At 43.3% G+C, this 23,786-nt stretch overlaps 2 protein-coding genes across 2 annotated transcripts; both read left to right on the top strand.

Annotated features, from left to right (window-relative positions):
• Positions 1–3,717: 3,717 nt before the first annotated feature.
• On the top strand, positions 3,718–11,966 carry LOC148103122 (uncharacterized). The gene is made up of 5 exons (XM_087838635.1): positions 3,718–3,770; positions 10,000–10,041; positions 10,130–10,399; positions 10,488–10,721; positions 11,724–11,966. Exons 1-5 carry the CDS (start codon positions 3,734–3,736, stop codon positions 11,963–11,965), a joined length of 825 nt encoding a protein of 274 aa, XP_087694761.1. The 5' UTR covers positions 3,718–3,733; the 3' UTR covers position 11,966.
• A 4,840-nt stretch (positions 11,967–16,806) lies between these two features.
• LOC118455972 (uncharacterized) lies at positions 16,807–22,756 on the top strand. Its single transcript, XM_087838069.1, has 6 exons — positions 16,807–16,837; positions 19,687–19,728; positions 19,830–20,099; positions 20,219–20,461; positions 20,555–20,728; positions 22,719–22,756. The coding sequence occupies exons 1-6, from the start codon at positions 16,807–16,809 to the stop codon at positions 22,754–22,756; spliced, it is 798 nt and encodes a 265-aa protein (XP_087694195.1).
• The last annotated feature ends 1,030 nt before the right edge of the window (positions 22,757–23,786 follow it).

Below are 23,786 nucleotides of genomic sequence, written 5' to 3'. Positions count from 1 at the left end.
TAAGGTCAAATGGTGGAGAGTCCCAGATATAACCCTAGTGGGAGTGTCCCCCCACAGAGGGACAAAAGGACCCCCTGATGATCCTCTAATCGCCTGAGCCAAGGTGTGGAACTGGGTGTGGGTCCCAATCAGCCAGAGTTTCGGGTGGGTGAAAGAAGCCATCTATGTCCACTGTGAGCGACCATCTTTGAACAGAGGCGGTGGTTTACGACACCAACTCTCTGCCATCTATAATCCAGTTTTGAGATCCCTTCCCAGACGCCTTAACGCCCACTCACACCCTGGGCCATCTGACCTCAGGAATTCGCATGATAAGGTGGGGCCAGGTTTCACAATGAACCCACCCGAAACTCTGGCTGATTGGGACCCACACCCAGTTCCACACCTTGGCTCAGGCGATTAGAGGATCATCAGGGGGTCCTTTTGTCCCTCTGTGGGGGGACACTCCCACTAGGGTTATATCTGGGACTCTCCACCATTTGACCTTAGAACTGAAGAAGCCTCTCGGATGAGAGGTGAAACGTCTTCAAGTAACTTAAAGAAGTCCAGACGCTTTTCTTTGCAAGCTCCTTTGACCATCCTACCTTTGTTAATAAGAGCTAGAAACATACCCTGATGGGTGAAATTAGTCCAGTTAGTCTTTATTAGTCCAGTTAGTGTTTATTAGAGTCACTGCAGAAAAGTGGACAGTGCAAACAAAAGCAGCAAAAATAAAAACTGTAATGTAGTGACAGGGATTGACAAGAACTAATATTGCACATAGAAACTACGACGGTGTATTGTATGCTGCAGGTACTTTGTTGTAGGGTGTGACAACGATTGGAAGTCAAGACCTTCTGACCTTCTGGTTATTATTATTTGCAACCTATTTCTGAAACTTCTGGATAAACAGACACTCACTCGAGAACGAGATCGCACAGCGCTCACATCCATGATCCTGGGTCAGTGACCCAGCGTTTTGAGTTATTATTTTCTAGTTTATTCTGATTTTGTATTAATTCTTTAGGTTTGATATTCATGTCTTATTATCCCTAACTGTGTCTTCCCTCTGTGTTCTGTTCATGTCCCCGAGTAGTTTTGTTTTTGTAAAACAGTCTTTGAGTTTCCTATTTTACTTTGTAGGTCTGTGTCTTATCTTTTGAATTAGGTTCAGCGTGCTCCCCTCCTGTGTGTCATTCCCTCATTACCCTCATGTGTATATATAGTGGGTGTCAGTCTGTGCTCCTCGTTGGTTCGTCTGCATTACTCTGTGTTATTTTGGTGTTTCTCCATTTCTCTCTGCTCCTTACCTTGTGTCCTCACTTTGTGTTATGATTTCTGGTTTGGTTTTTAGTTTTTCCAGTTTAGGTTTCACTTGGCTTGTTCTTCATTTCCCATTTGTCACTTTGCAACACTGTAAATAAACTACACTCGCATCTCCACCGCTGTCTGCAACTTGAGTCCTCCTTCTCTCCACCACACGACTGCTGCCCTAGCCGTGACAGTAGTGCTATTTTTGGGAGCATTTCAAGTTGCTATACATCAATACAAACATTATAGCCCAAATTTTAATATTATATATGCATTGAAAAAAATGCAATAAACTACAAAAAAATAGAAATTTGTTTCAGGTTGGGTTTTTTTTAAAAATGCCTGGAGAAAAAACACTTTTGTTCTGTCTCTTTATCTTTCTCCTGCATCTTGCTGTCGAAGCCCAGCCACAATGTGAAAGAAGATTATAACCTGAATGTCCTTATTTGTTTTTGAAACACATTTTTTAAAATTATTTAAATTATTATTTTTTCACTGCATACCAAGATGCATAAGAAAGTTGTATCCTACCCAGGGAAAATCTCTGTCGTGTTCCGCACTTGGACACCTTCTCCACAAGACGTCAGATGAAACTAGATGGATTAATAATATCATTGATCCCTGTAGGGAAAGTCCTCTCAGCATATAACCTATTCAATCTGTGAAGCAATGGGCAGCCACCAATCTAGCACCTAGCGAGACTGGCACAGGTGTACAGTGGGGCAAAAAAGTATTTAGTCAGCCACCGATTGTGCAAGTTCCCCCACTTAAAATGATGACAGAGGTCAGTAATTTGCACCAGAGGTACACTTCAACTGTGAGAGACAGAATGTGAAAAAAAAATCCATGAATTCACATGGTAGGATTTGTAAAGAATTTATTCGTAAATCAGGGTGGAAAATAAGTATTTGGTCACCTCAAACAAGGAAAATCCCTGGCTCTCACAGACCTGTAACGTCTTCTGTAAGAAGCTTTTCTGTCCCCCACTCGTTACCTGTATGAATGGCACCTGTTTGACCTCATCATCTGTATAAAAGACACCTGTCCACAGCCTCAACCAGTCAGACTCCAAACTCCGCCATGGCCAAGACCAAAGAGCTTTCGAAGGACACCAGGAAAAGAATTGTAGACCTGCACCAGAATGGGAAGAGTGAATCTACAATAGGCAAGCAGCTTGGTGTGAAAAAGTCAACTGTGGGAGCAATCATCAGAAAATGGAAGACATACAAGACCACTGATAATCTCCCTCGATCTGGGGCTCCACGCAAGATCTCATCCCGTGGGGTCAAAATGATCATGAGAACGGTGAGCAAAGATCCCAGAACCACACGGGGGGACCTGGTGAATGACCTGCAGAGAGCTGAGACCAAAGTAACAAAGGTCACCATCAGTAACACACTACAACGGCAGGGAATCAAATCCCGCAGTGCCAGACGTGTTCCGCTGCTGAAGCCAGTGCATGTCCAGGCCCGTCTGAAGTTTGCCAGAGAGCACATGGATGATACAGCAGAGGATTGGGAGAATGTCATGTGGTCAGATGAAACCAAAGTAGAACTTTTTGGTATAAACTCAACTCGTCGTGTTTGGAGGAAGAAGAATACTGAGTTGCATCCCAAGAACACCATACCTACTGTGAAGCATGGGGGTGGAAACATCATGCTATGGGGCTGTTTTTCTGCCAAGGGGACAGGACGACTGATCCGTGTTAAGGACAGAATGAATGGGGCCAAGTATCGTGAGATTTTGAGCCAAAACCTCCTTCCATCAGTGAGAACTTTGAAGATGAAACGAGGCTGGGTCTTCCAACATGACAATGATCCAAAACACACCGCCCGGGCAACAAAGGAGTGGCTCCGTAAGAAGCATTTGAAAGTCCTGGAGTGGCCTAGCCAGTCTCCAGACCTCAACCCCATAGAAAATCTGTGGCGGGAGTTGAAAGTCCGTGTTGCTCGGCGACAGCCCCAAAATATCACTGCTCTTGAGAAGATCTGCATGGAGGAATGGGCCAAAATACCAGCTACTGTGTGCAAACCTGGTAAAGACCTATAGTAAATGTTTGACCTCTGTTATTGCCAACAAAGGTTATGTTACAAAGTATTGAGTTGTATTTTTGTTATTGACCAAATACTTATTTTCCACCCTGATTTACGAATAAATTCTTTACAAATCCTACCATGTGAATTCATGGATTTTTTTTTTCACATTCTGTCTCTCACAGTTGAAGTGTACCTCTGGTGCAAATTACTGACCTCTGTCATCATTTTAAGTGGGGGAACTTGCACAATCGGTGGCTGACTAAATACTTTTTTGCCCCACTGTATATCTAGGACAGCTTTTATTGTGGAGGTGCCTCCTGTCAGAGTGGTACAGCTTCCTGTTGAGAGTCTCCTGAGAGGAGGGTGAGGTCCGAGGCAGTGAGGAGCTCTGTAACGGGACTGTGAGGATGAAAATGAGGCTGCTGTCTGTGATCCTGCTGCACGGTAAGAAGAATTTCCAACCTCTGAACCATCACACACTCTGAAGGAGCAGATTTTTCAGTGTATGTGTCTCCTTTACACACACAGAGATGTTGGCAGGGTGTCAGGATGTGTGTTCAGCCTCTGTGTGCTTGGATTTTCTGAAAGTTTCTAAAATTCCACAGGTGTGGTGAACAGCGGGGAACATTGCTCACAAGCCTTTATGCATCAGAGCTGTGTGCCTTTATTTGGCTACATGTGCTTTGTTACTGTTTACAGGCTTTATTGATCAGCACCTCCTGTGACGGTGCTGGAGATCGATTTTGTGCATTTTATGTAAAAATACTTTTTTTTTTCTTTTTTTTCCCCAATGGAAAGTCTGCACGTTCATGTGGACACAAGCCTGTTTATGATACAAGTCGGGGTGATGTGGGGATGGGATCGACAGTTTCTAATGAAAAGGACACAGAAAGAGAAAGAGAAGGATGAGACAGTTACACTGATAATCCAGACGACTCTCCACTAGTCTGTACTTGTCAAAACTGGCATCTTACATCATGAAACTGTTCTTACACTGTTGTTTTATAACCCGTTCAAAACACTGACATGAGTCCACTATCAGATAAGATCATTACTAATCTTCACTAAAGCTGTTTCTGTGCTGTGATGAACTCTGAAACCTGACTGAAACTCTTCAAATAAGCCATTCCTCCACAGATGATCTGTTAGCTGTTTGACAACTACTCTTTCAAGGATTTTAGATACGAAAGGAAGGTTGGAGATTGGCCTATAATTGATCCCACCATCTAGATTTATAGACTACAGCAGGAAGGACTTCCTTAAGCTTTCTTTATGGCAGCAAGGTTTAATCAGTCTGAGGGACGAGGAGCTCTGCTGCCTCAGCAGTAAGGATGGTGATGGTCGTCCATGTTGAAGAGCAGTTTGTTCAGTGACCTCTGACCCTCACTGGCTCAAGACATACTAAATAACTCATCACAGCACTGCAAGCTAACCTGTTTATCCTGCACTAAACTACCCATGATTTTCATGTATTACTGAAAGAACATAAAATAAGCAGTGTACGGAATACATGTACCGCCGTTACGTATTTAAAATACAAAATATGAGTAACTGTATTCCGTTACAGTTACCGTTTAAAAAGGTGGTATTTAGAATACAGTTACTTTGTTGAAATAAATGGATTACACGGCAGTATTTTCCTGTTTCATATTGTGGTGGGTCAGGATTGTTTGGGTTTTGTTTGACAGCTACGTTCTGTTGTTCCAGGTGGCAGCGTTATGATTGCCGTGGTTGTAGGGTGACGCACTCTCTCTGCGACTGTTTTTCCTGGGAGAGAGAGCGGCTTTTTGTTGTTGTTGTTGTGCTAAGCTAACAGGCAGAGTGTTACAGGCATTGCCCTAAAGGATGTAGCCTCATGGGCAGTGTAGTCTGTGCTGCAGGGAGAAAGGACTGCCATACCCGTTGTGTCTGTGAGCGAGGGAGGGAGAAAAAGGAGAGTGGAAAAGTAGGAGGTCTCATCAAGCAGAGCTCTGCTCCTTCCTTCAAGCTATCGTCCAATATCCCTTATTAATGTAGACCTTAAAATAATCTGCAAAGCTCTCTCAAAAAGATTAGAGAAAATAATCCCCCTTTTAATTCATCTTGACCAAACTGGTTTCATAAAAGGTCGGCACTCCTCAACAAATACACGTAGATTACTTAATTTAATAGACTACTCATGCAGTAAAAACATTGAAACCATAATATTTTCTTTAGATGCAGAAAAAGCATTTGACAGAGTTAACTGGAAATTACTATTTGCAACTTTACACCAATTTGGTTTTGGATCCTCTTTCATAAACTGGTTAAAAATATCAAATAACTCCCCAACAGCTTTTGTCAGAACAAATGACCAAACATCCTCCAGCTTCTGTCTCCTGAGGGGCACCAGACAGGGATGCCCACTCTCCCCTTCACTGTTTGCAATTTTTATTGAGCCACTAGCAGCAGCAATTAGACAGGCTACAACAATTAAGGGCATAAAATGTAAGAATGTAAAACATAAAATCAGCCTTTATGCGGATGATGTGTTACTTTTTCTCCAAAATTCACAAACTAATCTCTCTGGGTTAATTACATTGATAAATTCTTTCTTAAGTGTCTCAGATTATTCAATTAACTGGTCAAAATCAACAGTTCTTCCGATTAATTGCTCCTTCCATAATTCTTCTCCTTCCCCACTGCAATCTGGAAATAAAAAATATTTAGGTATCAATGTCTCTCCTAAACTTTCAGAATTAACTAAATTAAACCACATCCCACTTTTAAAGACAGTAGAAGGCGATCTGGCTAGATGGAAATCTTTACCCATATCACTCACGGGAAGGGTCACCGCTATAAAAATGATGGTCTTGCCAAAAATAAACTGATGATCCCAAACAAGCCATCACAAGATTGGTTCAGATCTCTAGACTCGTATATTTCTAAATTCCTTTGGAAAGATAAACCCCCACGTATCAGCTTAAAAACATTACAAAGGACCAAGGATAAAGGAGGATTAGATCTGCCTAATTTAATCACTATTTTTTAGCCAACAGGCTTCAGTTCATCTCTAGATGGTTTAAACACACCCTCTTAGATGAACCTTGGATAGATGTAGAACAGGCACTATGTAATAACCTAGAAATTTCAGACCTACCATTTATCAGCTCAAACATCAAACGACATGAATGCTTTAAAAGGATCAACATCAGCTCTTCTCTGACAGCATGGTGGGAGTTTCTAAAAATGACAGAGTCTTCATTAATCCCATGCAAACATACACCTATCTGGAACAATCCGGACATATTACAAAACAATAATATGATAAACCTTCCAGATTCGAGTTGCAAAGGAATTAAATACTTGGAACATATATTGGAAGGAACAGCCTTTATTTCGTTTGACAGACTAGTTACACAATATGGGATCAACAAGAAACAAATTTTGGAATATCTACAAATTAAATCCACAGTAAAAAAAAAATAATCCCAGTGAAGCTGAATTACAAAGACCACCAAGTGTGGTACAGTTTATTGTCTAAAATATACAGAACACTTTCTAAAATAGATGAATCAATATCCCTTCCTATTGCAAAACGGGAAGCAGATTTATCGATCAGCTTAGACCCAAACCTTTGGTCTCAGATATGCTTAAAAACCTTTCAATGGATCAGAAATCCCAGTTTGCAATTAATACAATACAAAATATTACACAGAGTGCACTATACTGGTCATAGGATGTTCAAGATGGACTATACGCCTTCCAACAACTGCTCACACTGCACAGCAAATACACCGGACAATTACATTCACGCTCTTTGGTTCTGTCCACCAGTTCAGAAGTTTTGGCGCGAGGTATGTGAAGACTTATCGAAGTGTCTAAAATGTAACATTCCAACTTCCCCTTTAGTGTGTTTGTTGGGCAGCTTGGATGAGGTCACTGCAGAAATAAACACAGCCCACGTTGTTTTTACAGCCCTATGCATTGCCAAGAAAATGGTCCTCATTTACTGGAAAAATAAAAATAATCTTAATTCTAACCAATATAAAAACCATCTAATAGATCATATTAGTCTTGATACAGCCTCTGCCATCACATTTGATCAATCCCTTTGGGCTCCTTTGATCGGCTTCATCACCTAGTGGGGGTGGGGGGTCATGGTTTGGTCCTGCCTTCACTATTGTGGTGGATATGGGGGTAGGGACGGCCTTAGGGCATCTGGGGAGTCCCTAGGGACGTTTTCCCTGGAGGGCCTAACCCGGGGGATGTGGCCATGACCTGGTTAGGGGCTCTGGTGGCTCTTAGATGGTGTTTTCCTTGTGGCTGCGCACAGCGGAGATGGGGGAGGGTCTGTGCTGCGAACGTTGGTTACTGGCCTGGTAGCCTGGCTGCCCCTGGGTGGGTCCGGGACGGGCGTGGAGGCTTGGGGGTCTGGGGGTGCTCTGCCCCCGTTCTGGGGTGCTGGCTGGGCCATGGGGGCTTGGGTCCTGGCTGTTGTGTCACCAGAGCTGTGGGCGGGTGGGTGCAGGGGGGCTCAGCTCCAGTGCAGGGGTCCTGCGGTGCATCGGCCCAACTAGGGGGCTATCTAACTGGAGGGGAGGTTGTTATATCTTTGTAGGTGGTCTCCTCTCTACAGGAGCTCACTCTGCAGGTGGGGGAGAGATATAGGAGAGGTAGAGAATGAAGTCAACCTGGGTGTCTATTGTCTTGTGTAGTTTGGGAGATGATTGGTTGGCTGCCCCGGACTCTGTGGGGCTGGTTGGTGCTGCTGCTGCGGGCCCCGGTCCGGATGGGCCTCGGCCCCCTTGCCCTGGTGGGTTCCAGAGTGTGGGGGTGCCTACTGGGGTCAGCGGGGGAGCTGGCCCCAGGGAGGTGCCGCTTGTCCCTCCCTTTCTTCCCTCCCCATCCTCAGCTGCCTCCCTATTCTCGCTCTACCACACCCACCCACACACGCCGGGCTTGGGGTGCAGGTATGTCACCAGGGTGCAGGGGAGGCACTCCCCCTCTTTCCCCTTCTGGCCGCCTGTGCCTCAATTTTATTCTGCAACCTACACATCCAGATTACTCACACTCTGACATAACACATACATATAGGGCCTTGGGGGTGGGCACGTTTTACAGCATCCAGAGGATGGTCGGTGTATTCCAACCCACCTCTGGCGCTGGTGCCCTACCCTCAATTTTAAATGCATATAGACACTAAGGGTTTTCAGGAGGAGCCGTGCTGCTCTCTGAGTGGAAGCAGGAACCATGCTCTCCTGTGTTTTAAATGCACTCTAGAACAGCACACAGCAACACTACATATGAGCAGGCGTAGGGAGGTTTGGGGTCTTCACTCACCCCGGTTTTGTTAGCCATCAGGGGGGGCTGGAAGGAGGTGCTGGCCGTCAGATTGGGGTCTGGGATGCGGAGCCTCCCTGCTACTGCAGATAAGGAGGTGGTCCACTTGCCTCCACCCCAGAGAGAAGGGTTACATCTCCTGGGTCTAGGTGCATCTTGCCCCTCTGGGGGCAGGGCTACCTGGACCTGGGATATAGAGTATGTTTGGGGAGTGTGACTGTCTGTGCAGTGTCTATTTGTGTCTGTCTACACGTTGGGTGAGTGCCGAGTATTTGGTTGTGTATAAGGGGGCGGGAATGCACGTTTGTGTTCGCGTGCGCCTGTTCGTCTGTGTCTATATGTCAGGTCGGGTCTTAGACTCAACCTCTCTGGGTACATCTCAGGCCCTCCAAAGTACGGAGGCCTATCTCCCCCTCACCACACTCCCAGATGTTGGTGTGTTGGTGGTCATTGTCGACTGGGGATGGGCGCTCATGTATGTACCGGCTCACTCCTGGTGGCCGATTGGCGGGGCCTGGCGCCTGTGGCCCGGCTGGGCCCCTTGCGGGGGGTGGGGTGCCCTCTGGCTTCTGGGCCTGAAGCTCAGTTCTCTCTGGCACAGCTGGCTGCCGGCAGAGCCCGCGGGCACGCCACTGCAACCCCCTCTGGCCTCTGCTCCATAGCTGCAAGGTGACCTCTTGTTTGGGGCTCTACTCAGCTCTTCCCAGGAGGGTGGCACGGTTCCCCCCCTTTTTGGTGGTCCTCCTCGGGTCCTCGTACTCTGGGGCCTCTGGATGTCTTGGGCCTGGATCTCCTCCATACCTGCTTCATGCCCTGGGGGACGGGGCTATGGCTCCCCACACTCCCTAGCAGATCGTCACATGGAGAAACCTTTGGAATACAAGCATGCTGATCCACACAGGTGTACACACGGGTGTTCACAGACGCGGACTAAACCTTTGTTGGCTGCTGCCTCAAAGCACATTGTGCGCTGTCTATCTTGCGTGCTGCACAATATCGTTTAATATTTAGTATCTACTGTTATCTACTGCTAGCTAGTTTATTGTGATGGTGCTGTATTTATTATGTTGCTCTTTTTTGTTTGCTTTCTCTTCTGTTTTTTTTTTTTTTTCCATACAGGTGATTCAGGTGTTTTGTTTCTTTTTCTCGATTGATTGATGATGATTAGTTCATTACCAGGCCTCTGGAGAACTTCAAGACATCTTGAGGAAGTTACTTAGCTATTTAAATCAGCTCTTTTAGAGGACACATCTAAATCATGAAGGACACTAGGTCTCAAGGCCTGAGTTCCCCACCCCTGTAGTACACCCTCACACTGTCTCTGACCTTCAGTGACCTCTGACCTTTAGTGACCTCTGTCCTCCTGTTGCAGGTGTGTGTGTGCTGCATCTCTCTGCACTGACTGTTTCTGCAGGTGAGTCGATGGAAGTGAAAACCATCAGTGAGACTCCAACAAGAACACAAATACATTTAGTCTGTGTGTGTATCTGTCTGCCCTTCAGTCTCTCTTAGTGTAAATCCAGATCAAAAGCAGTTTTTCGGTGGTGGTGGTCTAGCGATTCTGACTTGTGTTGATGGTGATGGAAAAACAGTTGATGAATGGACAGTGAAGAGGACCACAGGAACACTCACTGAGAGGTGTGGAGCAGCTGCAGGAATTGTTATTATAAAGTCTCAGTGTCAACTCAAGTTGCGCAACCCCTCTGATGGAGCTTACTTCTGTGAAAGCTCATCTGGACAGTGTAGTGATGAAGTCAACATCATTGTTTCAGGTACAGATGTTCCAGCTGTGTCTGTATGACTCTGTGTGTTGGTGGAAGTCTGTCTCTGTATCACTCTGTTTGTGTCTCTGTTGGTCAGCTGGTTCCCTGATCCTGAAGGCCCCTTCATTTCCTCTGTGGACAGGAAGTAATGAGATCCTGCTCTGTCAATTCAAAGATCTGGGGAACTTTTCTTTATATAAAGATGGTGAGAAAATGAGATCTGATCCTGAAGGAAAGTTGACTCTCATTAATGTTCAGAAGTCTGATGAATCTCTCTCCTCGTGCTCAGCTGGTGGTAATGAGACTTGTCAAAGCAGACTGACAGTCAGAGGTCAGTGCAATGATCTTTCTAATGCACCCTGTTTTCCTTGACTTTAGTAGAAATGTCAAACAGATCAATGAAAGGTGGTAGGTTATATCTTACTTTATCAATACATGTTCATATTCAGGTCACATAAACTAGAAGAGCCAGAGAAAATTATCCCATCAATACAAAGTTTGGAATATTAAAGAAGGAACAAAGAAGTCCATCTTCACTGTGGTGGCACAAAACCTCAATTTGACATTAAAACACTGCTGGATTTACTAAAGAGACTCAGTGTCAGGTTGTGACTGACAGATGTGAACATTAGTTTCTTTTCAGGCCCATGTTTCTCTTTCAAGAGGAGAATATTTGAATGAATCACACAAATGTGAGTCACTAAGGTTTAACCGCAGAGAAAAGCACATCTTATAGCTGCTGTGAAAGATACAGGGAGTCTGTTTGGAATGAGACCATCTCCTCTGCTGATCGGGCCCACCACAGTTGATACACCTGTCCATTGGTATTGTAGGCAGGCTAGCAGTCGTGTGTGTGAGGGGAGTACAGGAGAGGACTCAGGACGCAGCCATGTGGAGCTGCTTTACTGAGAGAATAGTGGATATTTTATTCAAGCAAATTATCAGTGAATATGCAAAAGTTTAATCAGGCAGAATCCCTCGATGCAATCGTCTGCAGTTGATCCTGATCTAACTCATTTATTCTATAATGCTGATTTCTGTCAGCGGTCTTCAGATGAATATGAGAGAAGAAGATGGGTACGCCCAGACCGTCACTGCACTCCTCTCCATCCTGTGCCTGATAAAGTCCATAAATAAAGACTTTCATGACAGATAGTCTCAGTGTATCCTCTTCTACAGGAGGCGACACAGGAAAACCTGAAGCTCCTTTCTTTAGTCTTTCAAGAACTCAGACAGCTCTGTGTATCAGTGAGGAAGCTTCCACAGACTACTGGAACTGATGAACTGACCAGATAATAATCTGACTGAACCATCTTTGTCATTGTTCCCACAGATCCTCCCACAGATCCTCCTCCTACTGTAAAAGTTCCTCCTTCTTCTACCCCTAAAACAACCACTCATACTATCAGTACAACAACCCCTCATACTACTAGTAAAAAAACTCCTTGTGCTACCAGTAAATCAATAAAGGAAGTTGAGGAGGACGGGTGGTACTGGTCCCCATCCTCTGGCCCTCCTCTTACTGCCTCCATCATGTCAGGTCTGGTTTCTGTGGTTCTCCTGGTTCTGGTTTGAGTTCTGCTCCTTTGGAGGAAGCTAAAAGGTAAGAAGTGTGTCAGTTTTTCCACAGAGCACATACATGTGTGTGTTAGGAAAGTTCAAAGGTCACCAGATCTGAGCTGAAATCACTGATGTTTGTCTCTGAACAGGAAAGTGGGGACACACTCTGCCTTACGGAGGACCTTCATCCTACTGTCTCTGATTGGCTGCTGTTCTGTGACATCATTGGCCCCTCCTGAAGCTCCAGTAACCAGTATAAAAGCAGGGGGTGTGTCTTCAGAGTGTCAGCTTTGCTGTTGTATCTTTACTGTCGGGCCTGGGATTTTTCATGTTTGGTCTTATTATGCAGCACTTTGTGGGGGTTTTTTTTTAAGTGCTTTTAAGTAAAATATTTTGGGATGTTTAAAGGTTTTCCTGCAGCTCTGCAATGACTTGTATTTTCAGACATGACAGCTGTGACTAAGTGTGTATTACACAGTTTCTCTTTTGTAATAATAAACTAGTAAAGTTTCTCACCACAAACATAATCATGTTTGAGACTTTGTTCAAGACTGCTGGAGAACAGCTGGTCTCCAAGCACAGCACCATGACAGGGTTGTAGTCAGTAGAAAAAACAGTAGATGTTCCTGCTCATCAGTGGGATGATATGTGATTAAGACTGTTAAATGGATGTTAATCCAGCCGCCGACCACGCCCACAGTGCCTCAGCTCACCATCATGTTGCCTGTAAAATGTTTTAAAGTTAATGTTACAAAGATTCTTGTTTTTTCCTGCCCCTTTCCCCTCACTCTCCCTCACCTCACCAGACTTACATTGTTTCCATTTCTCTCCTTTGAAAGGCTCTAGTTTGCCCTCAATTGCACTCACCTGGCACACATTATATAAGGAGTGCACACACTTACAGATCACTCTTTCTGCTTCCCCATGAGGCAGCAGCAGAGTTTAGCCATGTGTGTCTCCCTTTAAGTTACGCTACCTTACCTTCTTGATGTGTTGAAGTTGGGCACTGAGGAGGACTGAATAAAAAAAAAAAAACACACATTGTAAATATGATATTCACTAAAATCACTTTCTTTAACTTTGACTGATCTTTTCATTTTAAAATGTCCTAAGTTAATTAGTTTAAACTAGAAGTAAGGGACATTGCAGCTGCCATTCCATCTTTGTACCAGTAGGTGTCAGTGTTAAACCACAGTTTGCTCTTTTGTTGGCAGTGTCCAGGTGTGACAGTGGGATACGTAATAACTGTTTGATAACAGATAATATGTGAGATGTGTTTGGGAAAAGTTGGTGCACAGCTGTAATACTGTCAAGTAACGAAAGACTGCATAAGTATGAGGAGGAGGAGATAATGGTGACAAGCCCCGCCTCCCCGTCTAACCGTTCCTCTCCTGTTTATAGGACACATGTATAACTGTCCAGTACCAGTAACATAAATCAAAAAAGTAAAATCATCACGCTTCCATGAATAACTCTGTACCACAATAACAATAATTTTATATTGGTGTCATGACGATCTGAGAAATCTTAAATCATGACTTTAATTTACTGCAATGCTGCTTTTATATCTCCAGCTTCTTTACTTTGATATTTAATCAGTTCTTTAAGTGATATTTTTTCTTTTTTACAGGCATTTTGTATTCTTTGAACATCCACCACTTATTTTTATGTTTTCTCCTAAATGTTTGATCTTTGGATTTGTATCACACAAAGTTACAATGTTATTAGATGCTTTATTATTAAGATATTTGGGTTATATAAGAACTCGCAGTCCAGTTCCGTGGTGTAGATGAGTGTTTCTTTTGTGTCTTTACTGGATCCAGCTGTTGTGTGTATGCAACATAAGAATCTGTCTCCTCACGCCGTTCATCTCTGTCCCACTGAAGATAATAACCAGATCACATCTGTCTGCATGAACCTGGAAATCCACCATCCTAATGGTCTCGTGTCTTCTGTCCACTGAACATCAAACAGTACTGAGAGCATCTCTGCTGTGCACACTGTTCACCATCATCATGGATCCATTGCTGAAACTCATGAACAGTGATTGGTTGGATTCTGTGTAGATCAGGACATAACTGTAGTATGATCAGTGTTGCCTGTATTATACGTGACCTAAAGCCCCATCCTCTCTTTATTGAAATAATGTGAAATCTACTACAGCATCACGCTTCCGTCTGCAGATGATCAAGCTTGTTTTAAACTTTCTTTTTTTTAAAGAGGTTGCTGTTTGGGCATTCTGTGAGGAGCTTGCATGTCCTCCCACAGTCCACAGATATGCATCTGAGGTTAACTGCTGAGTCTAAATGAGCTGCGTGGATAATTGTGGCTCTGAGTGGAAAAGTTCCACTGATCGCTCTGTGAATCAGACTCTTCAGTTCACTTCAGAGAGGACAGTACTGATGAATGTCATGAGACCTTTGCACACACAGTAATGAAGCATTTTTTCTGCCCTCATTCATTCTTTTCATAGTCAATGAGAGTCAGAGAACTGTGATTTATTGTCAATATTTAAAGTTTTATCCATCCATCCATTCGCTTCTGCTTATCATTTTCAAGTTTTATTTAGTCTTTTAATCACTCTTTTGAACTTGTTAGTGCTACAGGAGACAGTCTTCTTTTGCTCTTCCCTCTGTTCGTCTTCATCGCCTGCTTTGCTGCTTCTGAAACAGCGTGTTATCATTACAGGACAGAGGTCACTTCCTGCAGGCGTGTGTGTGAATACCTGACAGTCAATCTGTGACCAGCCTGAGATCAGCTGCTGACTCTGTATCTGCTCTAATATCTACTCCATGTTTGAGGTGGGTGTTATTGTACAGAGTTAACTGTTATTGCTGAAGACACACGGGTAAAATCTTGGGTGCCAGGAGGGGGCAGCGTTCACCATCAATGAGATATCTTCCAATCCCTCGGTTGTAAGGGCAGCTTTTATTGTGGAAGGTAGTGATGGTAAATTTGATTCTTTTTCCTGAATCGAGTTTGAATGAGTCACTCACCAAAGTGAATCAGTTTTTTTGAGTCATTTGAGTCACTGAGGCTACGTCCACACGTACACGGGTATTGTTGAAAACGGAGATTTTCCGTTTTCATTTTAAAAAATAATCCTGTCCACACGTAAACACTAAAATGAAGGAAAACGCTGCTAGGAACATGGCAAAGCAACAGGTGGCGATATATTCCTAACCGTGTAGAAATGTTGGCCAATCAGAAGTCTAGAAGATGGGGCATAGAAGCAGAACCGAATGTGCTGTCTGCACCGACTGTTTCTGTAGGTGAGTTGATGAAGTAAAAACAATCAGTGAGACTCCAACAAGAACACAAACACATTTACTCTGTGTGTCCTCCAGTGTCTCTGTCTGTCAGTCCAAACCTTCAGCAGGTCTTCAGAGGATCTTCTTCAGTGTCTCTGAGCTGTGTTGATGATGGACAGACAGCTGATGGATGGACAGTGAAGAGGAGCAGAGGAGGACTCACTGAGGACTGTGGAGCAGCTGCAGGCTTTGGGAGGCTTCATGGTTCCTCCTGTGTTCTGGATCGCTCCGTCTCCTCTGGGGGAAATTACTTCTGTGAGAACTCATCTGGACAGCAGAGCTATGAAGTGTCCATCAGTGTTTCAAGTACAGACAGTCAGATGTTCCAGCTGTGTCTCCGTTATCATTAACTCTGTCTCTGCATCACTGTTTCTGTCTCTGTTCCTCAGATAAAGGGCTGGTCCAGGAGATCCCTGCACCTCCTGTGAGGACAGGCGATGATGTGGTTCTGCATTGCAGACGGGTGCATGGGGACATCATCACAGCTCATTTCTTCATTAATGGAAGTCATGCCAATGGACGACCTCGTCCTTAATTCTTCTTCATTCTGTCTTTTTTTTTCAGACATGACAGATGTGACTGTGTACGTATTACACAGTTTCTCTGCTTTAGTGATAAACTATTAAAGTCTCTCACCACAAACATTCCTGTCTGAGTCTTTGTCCAAATGAACTTGAAGAATTTCCATCCATAATTCCGTAATTGTCTTTGTAAGTTGTAAGCTGTTCCCTGTTAAATGAGTTTCATTGAGGTTTATTTGTTATTTTGGGGAAGATTATGTCTGAAATCACATTTAGAAAATTACACTTAGCACCTAGCATCAATCAATATTACAGTAGATAAGATATCTATTAACATTCACTGTATGAACCTTTCTATTTCACTCTACCCTTTCAACATCACGGCTCACACCTGCAAAAGCTCTTAATCATGGCTTGTTTTTGTAGGGTTTGGTGGTTGCAGATAATGGTTTCTATGAGCTTTTAGCTGAGATTCAGAGGTTTCTGTGGAACTTATATTTCTGACCCGTGTTATAACTGATTGAACGTGATGTCCCCCTTTTGCCCCCGGTACCAGGGGCGTGGGGCTTAACAGGATTCAATAATTCATCCCTGAAGTTAAACTCTTACACGTCAAACACAAAGCTGATGTCACGATTGAGACAGTGAATCCGTTTAATTGTCAAGGAACTCAAAGCATTAGCACCATCTTGCATAACAATGTAAATGACCTAATTAAGCCTAATGACACAATGACATTAAATAAATGGCATCATAAGGTTATGTGGGGCAGCAAAATTTTACCCCAACCCACACAAACATATTAAAACTAGATAATAAAGGGAAACAGTGTAGCTGCACTTTGTGTTAAATCTCTTACAGAAACTCAAACGACATCTCAGCTGCTTTAAAGCATACATGACTTTAAACATCTGTCACAGCAGCAGGTTTGGTCAGTGACGCTGGAGGTGTGAACAGGGAAGTGACGGTGCTGTTGCTGAAGTCCTTGTTCTGTCGCACTTCAGTCGGTCGTCATCCAGACAGCATGAAGACTGCCTGTGTCTGTCTGCTCCTCGGTGAGTCCATCACACACTTCCTACTCTCAGCTCTAACCAGTGTTGGGAAGGTTATTTTTAAAATGTATTCCACTACAGATTACAGAATACATGCCCCAAAATGTATTTTGTAACGTATTCAGAATACATTACTCAATGACAGTATTCTGAATACTCTGGATTACTTAATATATTACTATAACTGAAGGCTACTCGCCATACCAATACAAACTAGATTTTTATATCTTAATATAAATGAGTAACAGTTGGGTGGACATTAGGTAAGGCTGCACTTTTTGCAGCGATCTTGTATAGAAAACTATTCAGCGGCAGGTCTGCGGCTCCGAACCGTAGTAAAGGGACCTCTGGCTAATACGGTGGGTTCTGTGTCGGCTCGTGGCCGAAAACTAGCTTTACTTTGTTGTCTGGGTCAACTTTGCTAGCAGAGACAGAGAGAGGCGTTGAAAGGCTGCTGCAACAGAACTTATTGTTTTTGGAGGAAAACACGAACACGGTGTACAGTCGAGTCTTAATAGCTTACTTACAGCTGGGCTCGTCAGGCTCTCTTTGGCTGCATGGTTATTTTTATATTTACATGCTTCATACATGATATACCTGTAACACTCTCTCAATTGCTTCCATATAATTTTTTGAATAATAATTTTTACAAATATTTCTTCACATCATTTATGCAGGCCGCAAGTAGAGGTGACATGGGCCGTGAGATTGAGACGCAGGCATTAGAGCCTCTTAATGCGTGTTTTGTTTGAGTTTCCACCGGCGTGAAATTACCAAAAATAGAGAGGGGACAGCCTAACATATGAAACAGGAAAAGAACGATGTGTAATCCATTTATTTCAACAAAGTAACTGTATTCTAAATACCACCTTTTTAAACGGTAACTGTAACAGAATACAGTTACTCATATTTTGTATTTTAAATATGTAACGCCGGTACATGTATTCCGTTACTCCCCAACACTGGCTCTAACACAGCCTAGCAGAGGAAACACGTTTCCAGCAGAGAACACTTCTCACAGCAGCTCAGGCACACTGCAAGATCAGCTGAGACTAACTCGAAACACACTGGATTAAAGCTGTTCAGTCAGTCAGCTAAAGTGTGTGTGTGTGTGCCAACTTGCAGTTGAACATGTTCTTGGTGTGGTTTAAGCCGACCGTAACATTTTTGTGGTTCTGTAATAACTCATGGTGGCACTGGCTCTCTTCTTCAGGAAGTGTGTCTCATCCATTTCACCATGAGAGAAACATTCATTTGCACACTGTGCTTGGTCCAGATGTACATTTATTTTTTGAATACATGATTTGCATTAGCTATAAATATATACAGTAATATGAAAAAGAGAGTTTTCAGATGAGTCCACCCCCATAACTAAGTAGCTTGCAGACCCTCCTGTAGCAGTAGTAATGGTTTCCTGTGTGATTTTATCAGTCTATCACATCACTGTAGAGAAATTTAGGCCCACTATGCTTTATAGTATTGCTTCATCTCATTGAGGTTTGCATCATTCATTCATTCTAAGGAGCTTGGAAAGAAAAGCATCTAGACTTCTTTAAGTTTCTTGAAGAGGTTTCATCCAGAAGCTTCTTCAGTTTTAGGGTCAAATGGTGGAGAGTCCCAGATTTAAGGGGAGTGTCCCCTCAACTGGGGCACAAGACCCCTGTTGATCCTCTACCTAATCACATAAACCAAGGTGTGAAAATGGGTGTAGGTCACGATCAGCCAAGATTTCACGTGAATTCATTGTGAAACCTGGCTCCACCCTGTCATGTGATTTCCTGAGGTCAGATGGCCCAGGATGTGAGTGGGCATTAAGGCTTCTGGGAAAGGATCTCAACACTGGATTATAAATAGCAGACAGTTGCTGTGGCTTTTTTCCACTCCTCTTTCAAACTATCTGTCTTCTCTGTCCAAAATGTGAACTTTGGCATCCTCACACAGTGACCTTTGCCCCTTAGATGCAGCTAGACAGCCGGGTCTTGTCCCATCTATGTTGTGCCATAAATCTGAATCTGCCCAAATGGCAAAATTGGTATGGCCCCGAATTGGCCCACACAATGTGCTTACACATGGCCCACATACTGCAAAGAATGACGGCCCTTCAACGGCCCAGATCTGGTTTGCCAGAGGTGGCCCACACATGGGCCAGCACAAAGCCAGTTGATTCTGGCCCCAGATGTCAGCCTAATGTGTATCTTAATCACCTTAATGTGCCAGAACATTATAATGCAAAAGAAACATGACAAAACTCTGTTCAGACAGTGAATGGACTGATTCTTATATAGCACTTTTCTACTCTCCCAGATTACTCAAAGTGCTCTATACAACATGCCACATTGACACACTTTCTCTAAACTGAGTGCTTCCCTAACCACATTCAGACACACTCATGACAGCCTGGAAGAACCAGGGGTGAAACCACTAACCTTCTGATGAGTAGGTCGCCTGCTCTACCTCCTGAGCTACAGCCACCCAGTGGTAAACATGAGTAAACCTTCACTAGGTTTGGGATAAAGGCTGATTCACAGAAATAAGTTGACCCAAAAATAGCAGACCCCAAAAAATCATTACCTTTATAGTTCTCTGTGTCCACAAGGCACCAAAAGACTGGTGCAGCCTGCTTTGAGGTGGAGGCGTTCAGTCTCTCTTTCCAGCAGTAATGTATCAGTTTTGCATCCAGTTTAATTTAGCAGCTTCTAACAACTTTCAGACGGTTAGTGAATGGAGCAGTTTCACTATTATACATTTTTGATGTTAGTTCACTGTATTTGATGAGGCTATATTCTCAGGAACTGTAGTAATTCCCACACAGTGATCTCTGACCTTTGCTGACCTCTGTCCTCCTGTTACAGGTGTGTGTGTGCTGCTGCTGTCTGCACTGACTGTTTCTGCAGGTGAGTCGATGAAATGAAATCAATCAGTGAGACTCCAACAAGAACACAAATACATTTACCCTGTGCGTTTGTGTGTGTGTGTGTGTGTGTGTGTCCTCCAGTGTCTCTGTCTGTCAGTCCAAACCTTCAGCAGGTCTTCAGTGGATTTTCTTCAGTGTCTCTGAGCTGTGTTGATGATGGACAGACAGCTGATGGATGGACAGTGAAGAGGAGCAGAGGAGGACTCACTGAGGACTGTGGAGCAGCTGCAGGCTTTGGGAGGCTTCATGGTTCCTCCTGTGTTCTGGATCGCTCCGTCTCCTCAGGGGGAAATTACTTCTGTGAGAACTCATCTGGACAGCAGAGCGATGAAGTGTCCATCAGTGTTTCAGGTACAGACAGCCAGATGTTCCAGCTGTGTCTCTGTGCAGATGTTTCCAGAGGTTGGATGTAAAATTCCTGTTTTTCCAAAGACATTGTGTCATGCTCTGTTTGTGTTTCTGTTGGTTAGATAAACATGTGATCCTGGAGATTCCTGCACTTCCTGTGAGGACAGGAAGTAACATGACCTTGCGTTGCAGACAGAGGAATGGTGGCACAGTCAGAGCTTATTTCTTCATTAATGGAAGTCATGTTGGGTCTGAATCGAAATTGGAGCTCATCATCACAAATGTCCAGCAGTCTGATGAAGGTCTCTACTCATGTTCTACTGACACATTTGGAGAATCTCATCAGAGCTTTCTGCGGGTCAGAGGTCAGAACACTGACATCACTTTTGTTTTAATGACAAGCGCTCACCGGCTGACCTGATAATGAACTGACTGAATCATCTTCATCCTCACCACAGCCTGCACCTCTCCTGTTAACTCTCCCGATACTTCTGCATGTCCGTGTACTGGGACAGCATCTCCTCCTCTTTCCTCCTCCTCCTCCATCGTTGCCATGATAGCCGGTCTGGTTTCTGTGATTCTTCTGGTTCTAGTTCTGCTTGGAGCTCTGCTCCTCTATAGGAAATTAAAAGGTATAAAGTCTTTTAGATTTAACAGTTTGCAGTCAGATCAGTGTGGATTATATAAGAGAGTCTACAAGAGTGCAGCAGTGTCACATTCCTAAACCGTCCTCTGAAAGGCAGTGGGAAACCATTTTAACAGTGCTTCAGATGCTTTGTGATGATAATAATAATAATAATAATAATAATAATAATAATAATAATAATAATAATAATAATAATAATAATGATGTGACAGCTGTTTCTGCTCTACCGTCATGATCAGTGCCCAGGCCTATAAAAGGGTTCACTCTGTTAAGTTGTTAGAGTTTAAACCAGTGCAGGACCAGAGTACTGTTTAGTTTACTTGCTCTTGTACTTTAAGAATTAAGTGATTATTTAATTAATCTTTAGCTGAGTGTTAATGTCCACTCTGGGCACTAGAATATATTTTGCATTAGAGTTTAAACAAGTAAGACCTGTGTGGTTTCATCTGCTTCTGACATACTTTACAATGTGAAAGTTTATGAGCTCTCATCTCTGTCAACAGGAAGCAGCCCATGTGTAAACTTCATATCCTGTGGTCTACATACCTTATATGTCCCTGTGGCTGTGACAGGATATGGTGTTTATGCTGCTACTCTTTGTGTTTGATGCTTGGTCAGCTCAGCATGAAAGCATTAAATTAAACATAACCTCATCCAACCAACATATTTTACAGGCATGTGTTACTGACTGGCCTCCCAATAAAAAAAAAAATCATAATAATCATTTTCATCATTAGCATCATCATCATAATTAACAGGATGAAACCTTGAGCAGAACCTGGAGCCCAGATCTCCTGTATAACTGCAGTGTAAATAAGGAAGGATTTGAAGTGCTCTAATAGGGTGATATGGTACTATAAGGTCACTTAGATAATAAGGACTTTATTCACTAGAATGTGTTTTTGTTTCCTGCTTCATTTATCAGGAAGGAGTGACTCATCTCCTCTTTCAGATGTCACCTATGCTGATGTCTCTTTCACACAGGACAGGTGTGTGTCACCAAAACACTAAACAACACCAAGACCAAAACAACCCACACACACACCATCCTTTATAGTTTCAGTCAACACACAATTTCTCACAGTGTGTGTGTGTGTGTGTGTGTGTGTGTGTCCAGACAAACATACTGCTGATACATTGAATGCCCACTTGGATGTAAGGTCTTACCCGTCAGGTAGACATGAGCAAAAACTGATGGTGATGGTGGTGATTCAGTGTTCACCTTCACAACTACCTGATATTATTCCCTCATATTTCCCCCAGGGTGTGCTCAGGTCAGTTATAGTCAGGTGGTCTTTAAAAAAAAAGAAGAAATCTGATGGGTTGACAGGTAACCTTGACAACAACTCCTGAAATCAAACACCATCAGCAAAATAATCACCTCAACCTGACATTACATGTTCTGTTTGAGCTTGTAGGGGGAGCTAGAGACAGCTTCTGTGCTCACTAACATTAAACACAAAATGTTCTGCTGGATCAGTTCAATTTGTTTTATTTTAGCTGTGAACTTTAACCACCTGAGCTTACAAGTGTAAGGGCAAGTGGAAATGTGGTCCCAAATCTTAAGTCAGTGCAAATCCAAAAAATGAAGCAGGAAGGGAGGGCGACCCAAAAGTTGGACATCTCAAAGGATGAGGAGAGGAAGATCAGAGATGCACAGCTCCCACCGCCAATCAGGATCTCGCCTGGACAACAACATATGACATCTCCATCACCCCGGGTGGACCTGAGTCTGGTTCTGCTTAAAAGCTCTTCCTGTTAAATGGGAGTTTTTCCTTCCCACTGTCACCAAAGCACTTGCTGATAGCGAGTCATAAGATTCTCTGTATGTATTATTGTAGGTTCTACCTTACCTCGAGGTGACTGTTGTTGTGATTTAGTGCTGTATAAATAAAATCGAATTGAACAGGAGAGGATCAGGGTTCCTGAGTGCACAGGAACACTCAGCTGATCTGTGTGTCACGTGTGTTTTACAGCACCGGCCCCCAACCCCCAGCCCACCCGTGGTCCGTGAGACGTTTGGTACCAGGCCACGAGAGTTGAGGTGTGAAATTTATGGTTTTCAGGGCCTTTATTGTTACATTTTTAAATGTTTTTAGCATTAACTCGGTTTCCCTGGGTCCGTGTGTTATGAATAAGTCCTCTCTTTTTTTTGTTACTGGTACTGGTTTTATGTTGTTGTATTTATCCACAACACCGGTCCGTGAAAATATTGTCGGACATATACGAAGAAGAGCACAGAACAACAGTTTTGAGGTGTTTCACTCAGAATGATCAAAGCCACTCTGTAAATGAATGAATGCATGAATTAATAATTTTCAACATTAAAATGTTTGCAGTGATTTCCACTGATTTAGACTGGTGAACTGGCCAGGTCATATCATCCCGTAACAGGATGCAGAGAGAGAGCAGACATTGTGGGCTGGGGAAACATGATGGAATAAAACACAAGCAGGGAAACAAGGCACCAGAACCCACACAGCTATATAAACACAGACACAAAGAGGGAGACAGAGGGCAACAACACGGGGAAATCTAATAAACAAATCTAAACAGACTAATCTAGGTTATGACAAAGTGGACCTAAAACATAAGTAATAATACAAAATGACACAAGAAAATTCAAAACACTGGCTCAAATGACGCAGGAACATGACAGCTTCCTGTTACAACAGAAGTTACTAGTAGATGTTGAGCACAAGTCTGAATAAGACTTAACAGCAGTTTTTTTTTTCTTTTTGTGAATTAATTAGAAAATTACACTTTTACTTCATATTTTCAGGTTCAGGTTTATTCATTAGTACCCTTAGATGAAGTTTATTTCTACAGCACCTTTGGAGACAAGCATCACAAAGTTCATCGCAATAAACTACGATTACAGAGCAGAGCTTTACAAACTACGAACACTTTACACTACAAACTACGACACAGAGCGATTTTAAAAAAAGAATGATAGAGAGAATAAAAATAGAGCTTTTACTGAGCTCCTGCTGTCACTGACTGCAGCACTTTTCCCTCTGATGGAATAAGGAAGTCTCTGAATA

This window comes from Neolamprologus brichardi, chromosome 3, assembly GCF_056152115.1.
Source record: "Neolamprologus brichardi isolate AB-2024 chromosome 3, ASM5615211v1, whole genome shotgun sequence".
In the NCBI taxonomy this organism is placed as follows: Eukaryota; Metazoa; Chordata; class Actinopteri; order Cichliformes; family Cichlidae; genus Neolamprologus; species Neolamprologus brichardi.
Note: the sequence above shows the minus strand (reverse complement) of the source record. Positions and strands in the feature narration are given on the sequence as shown.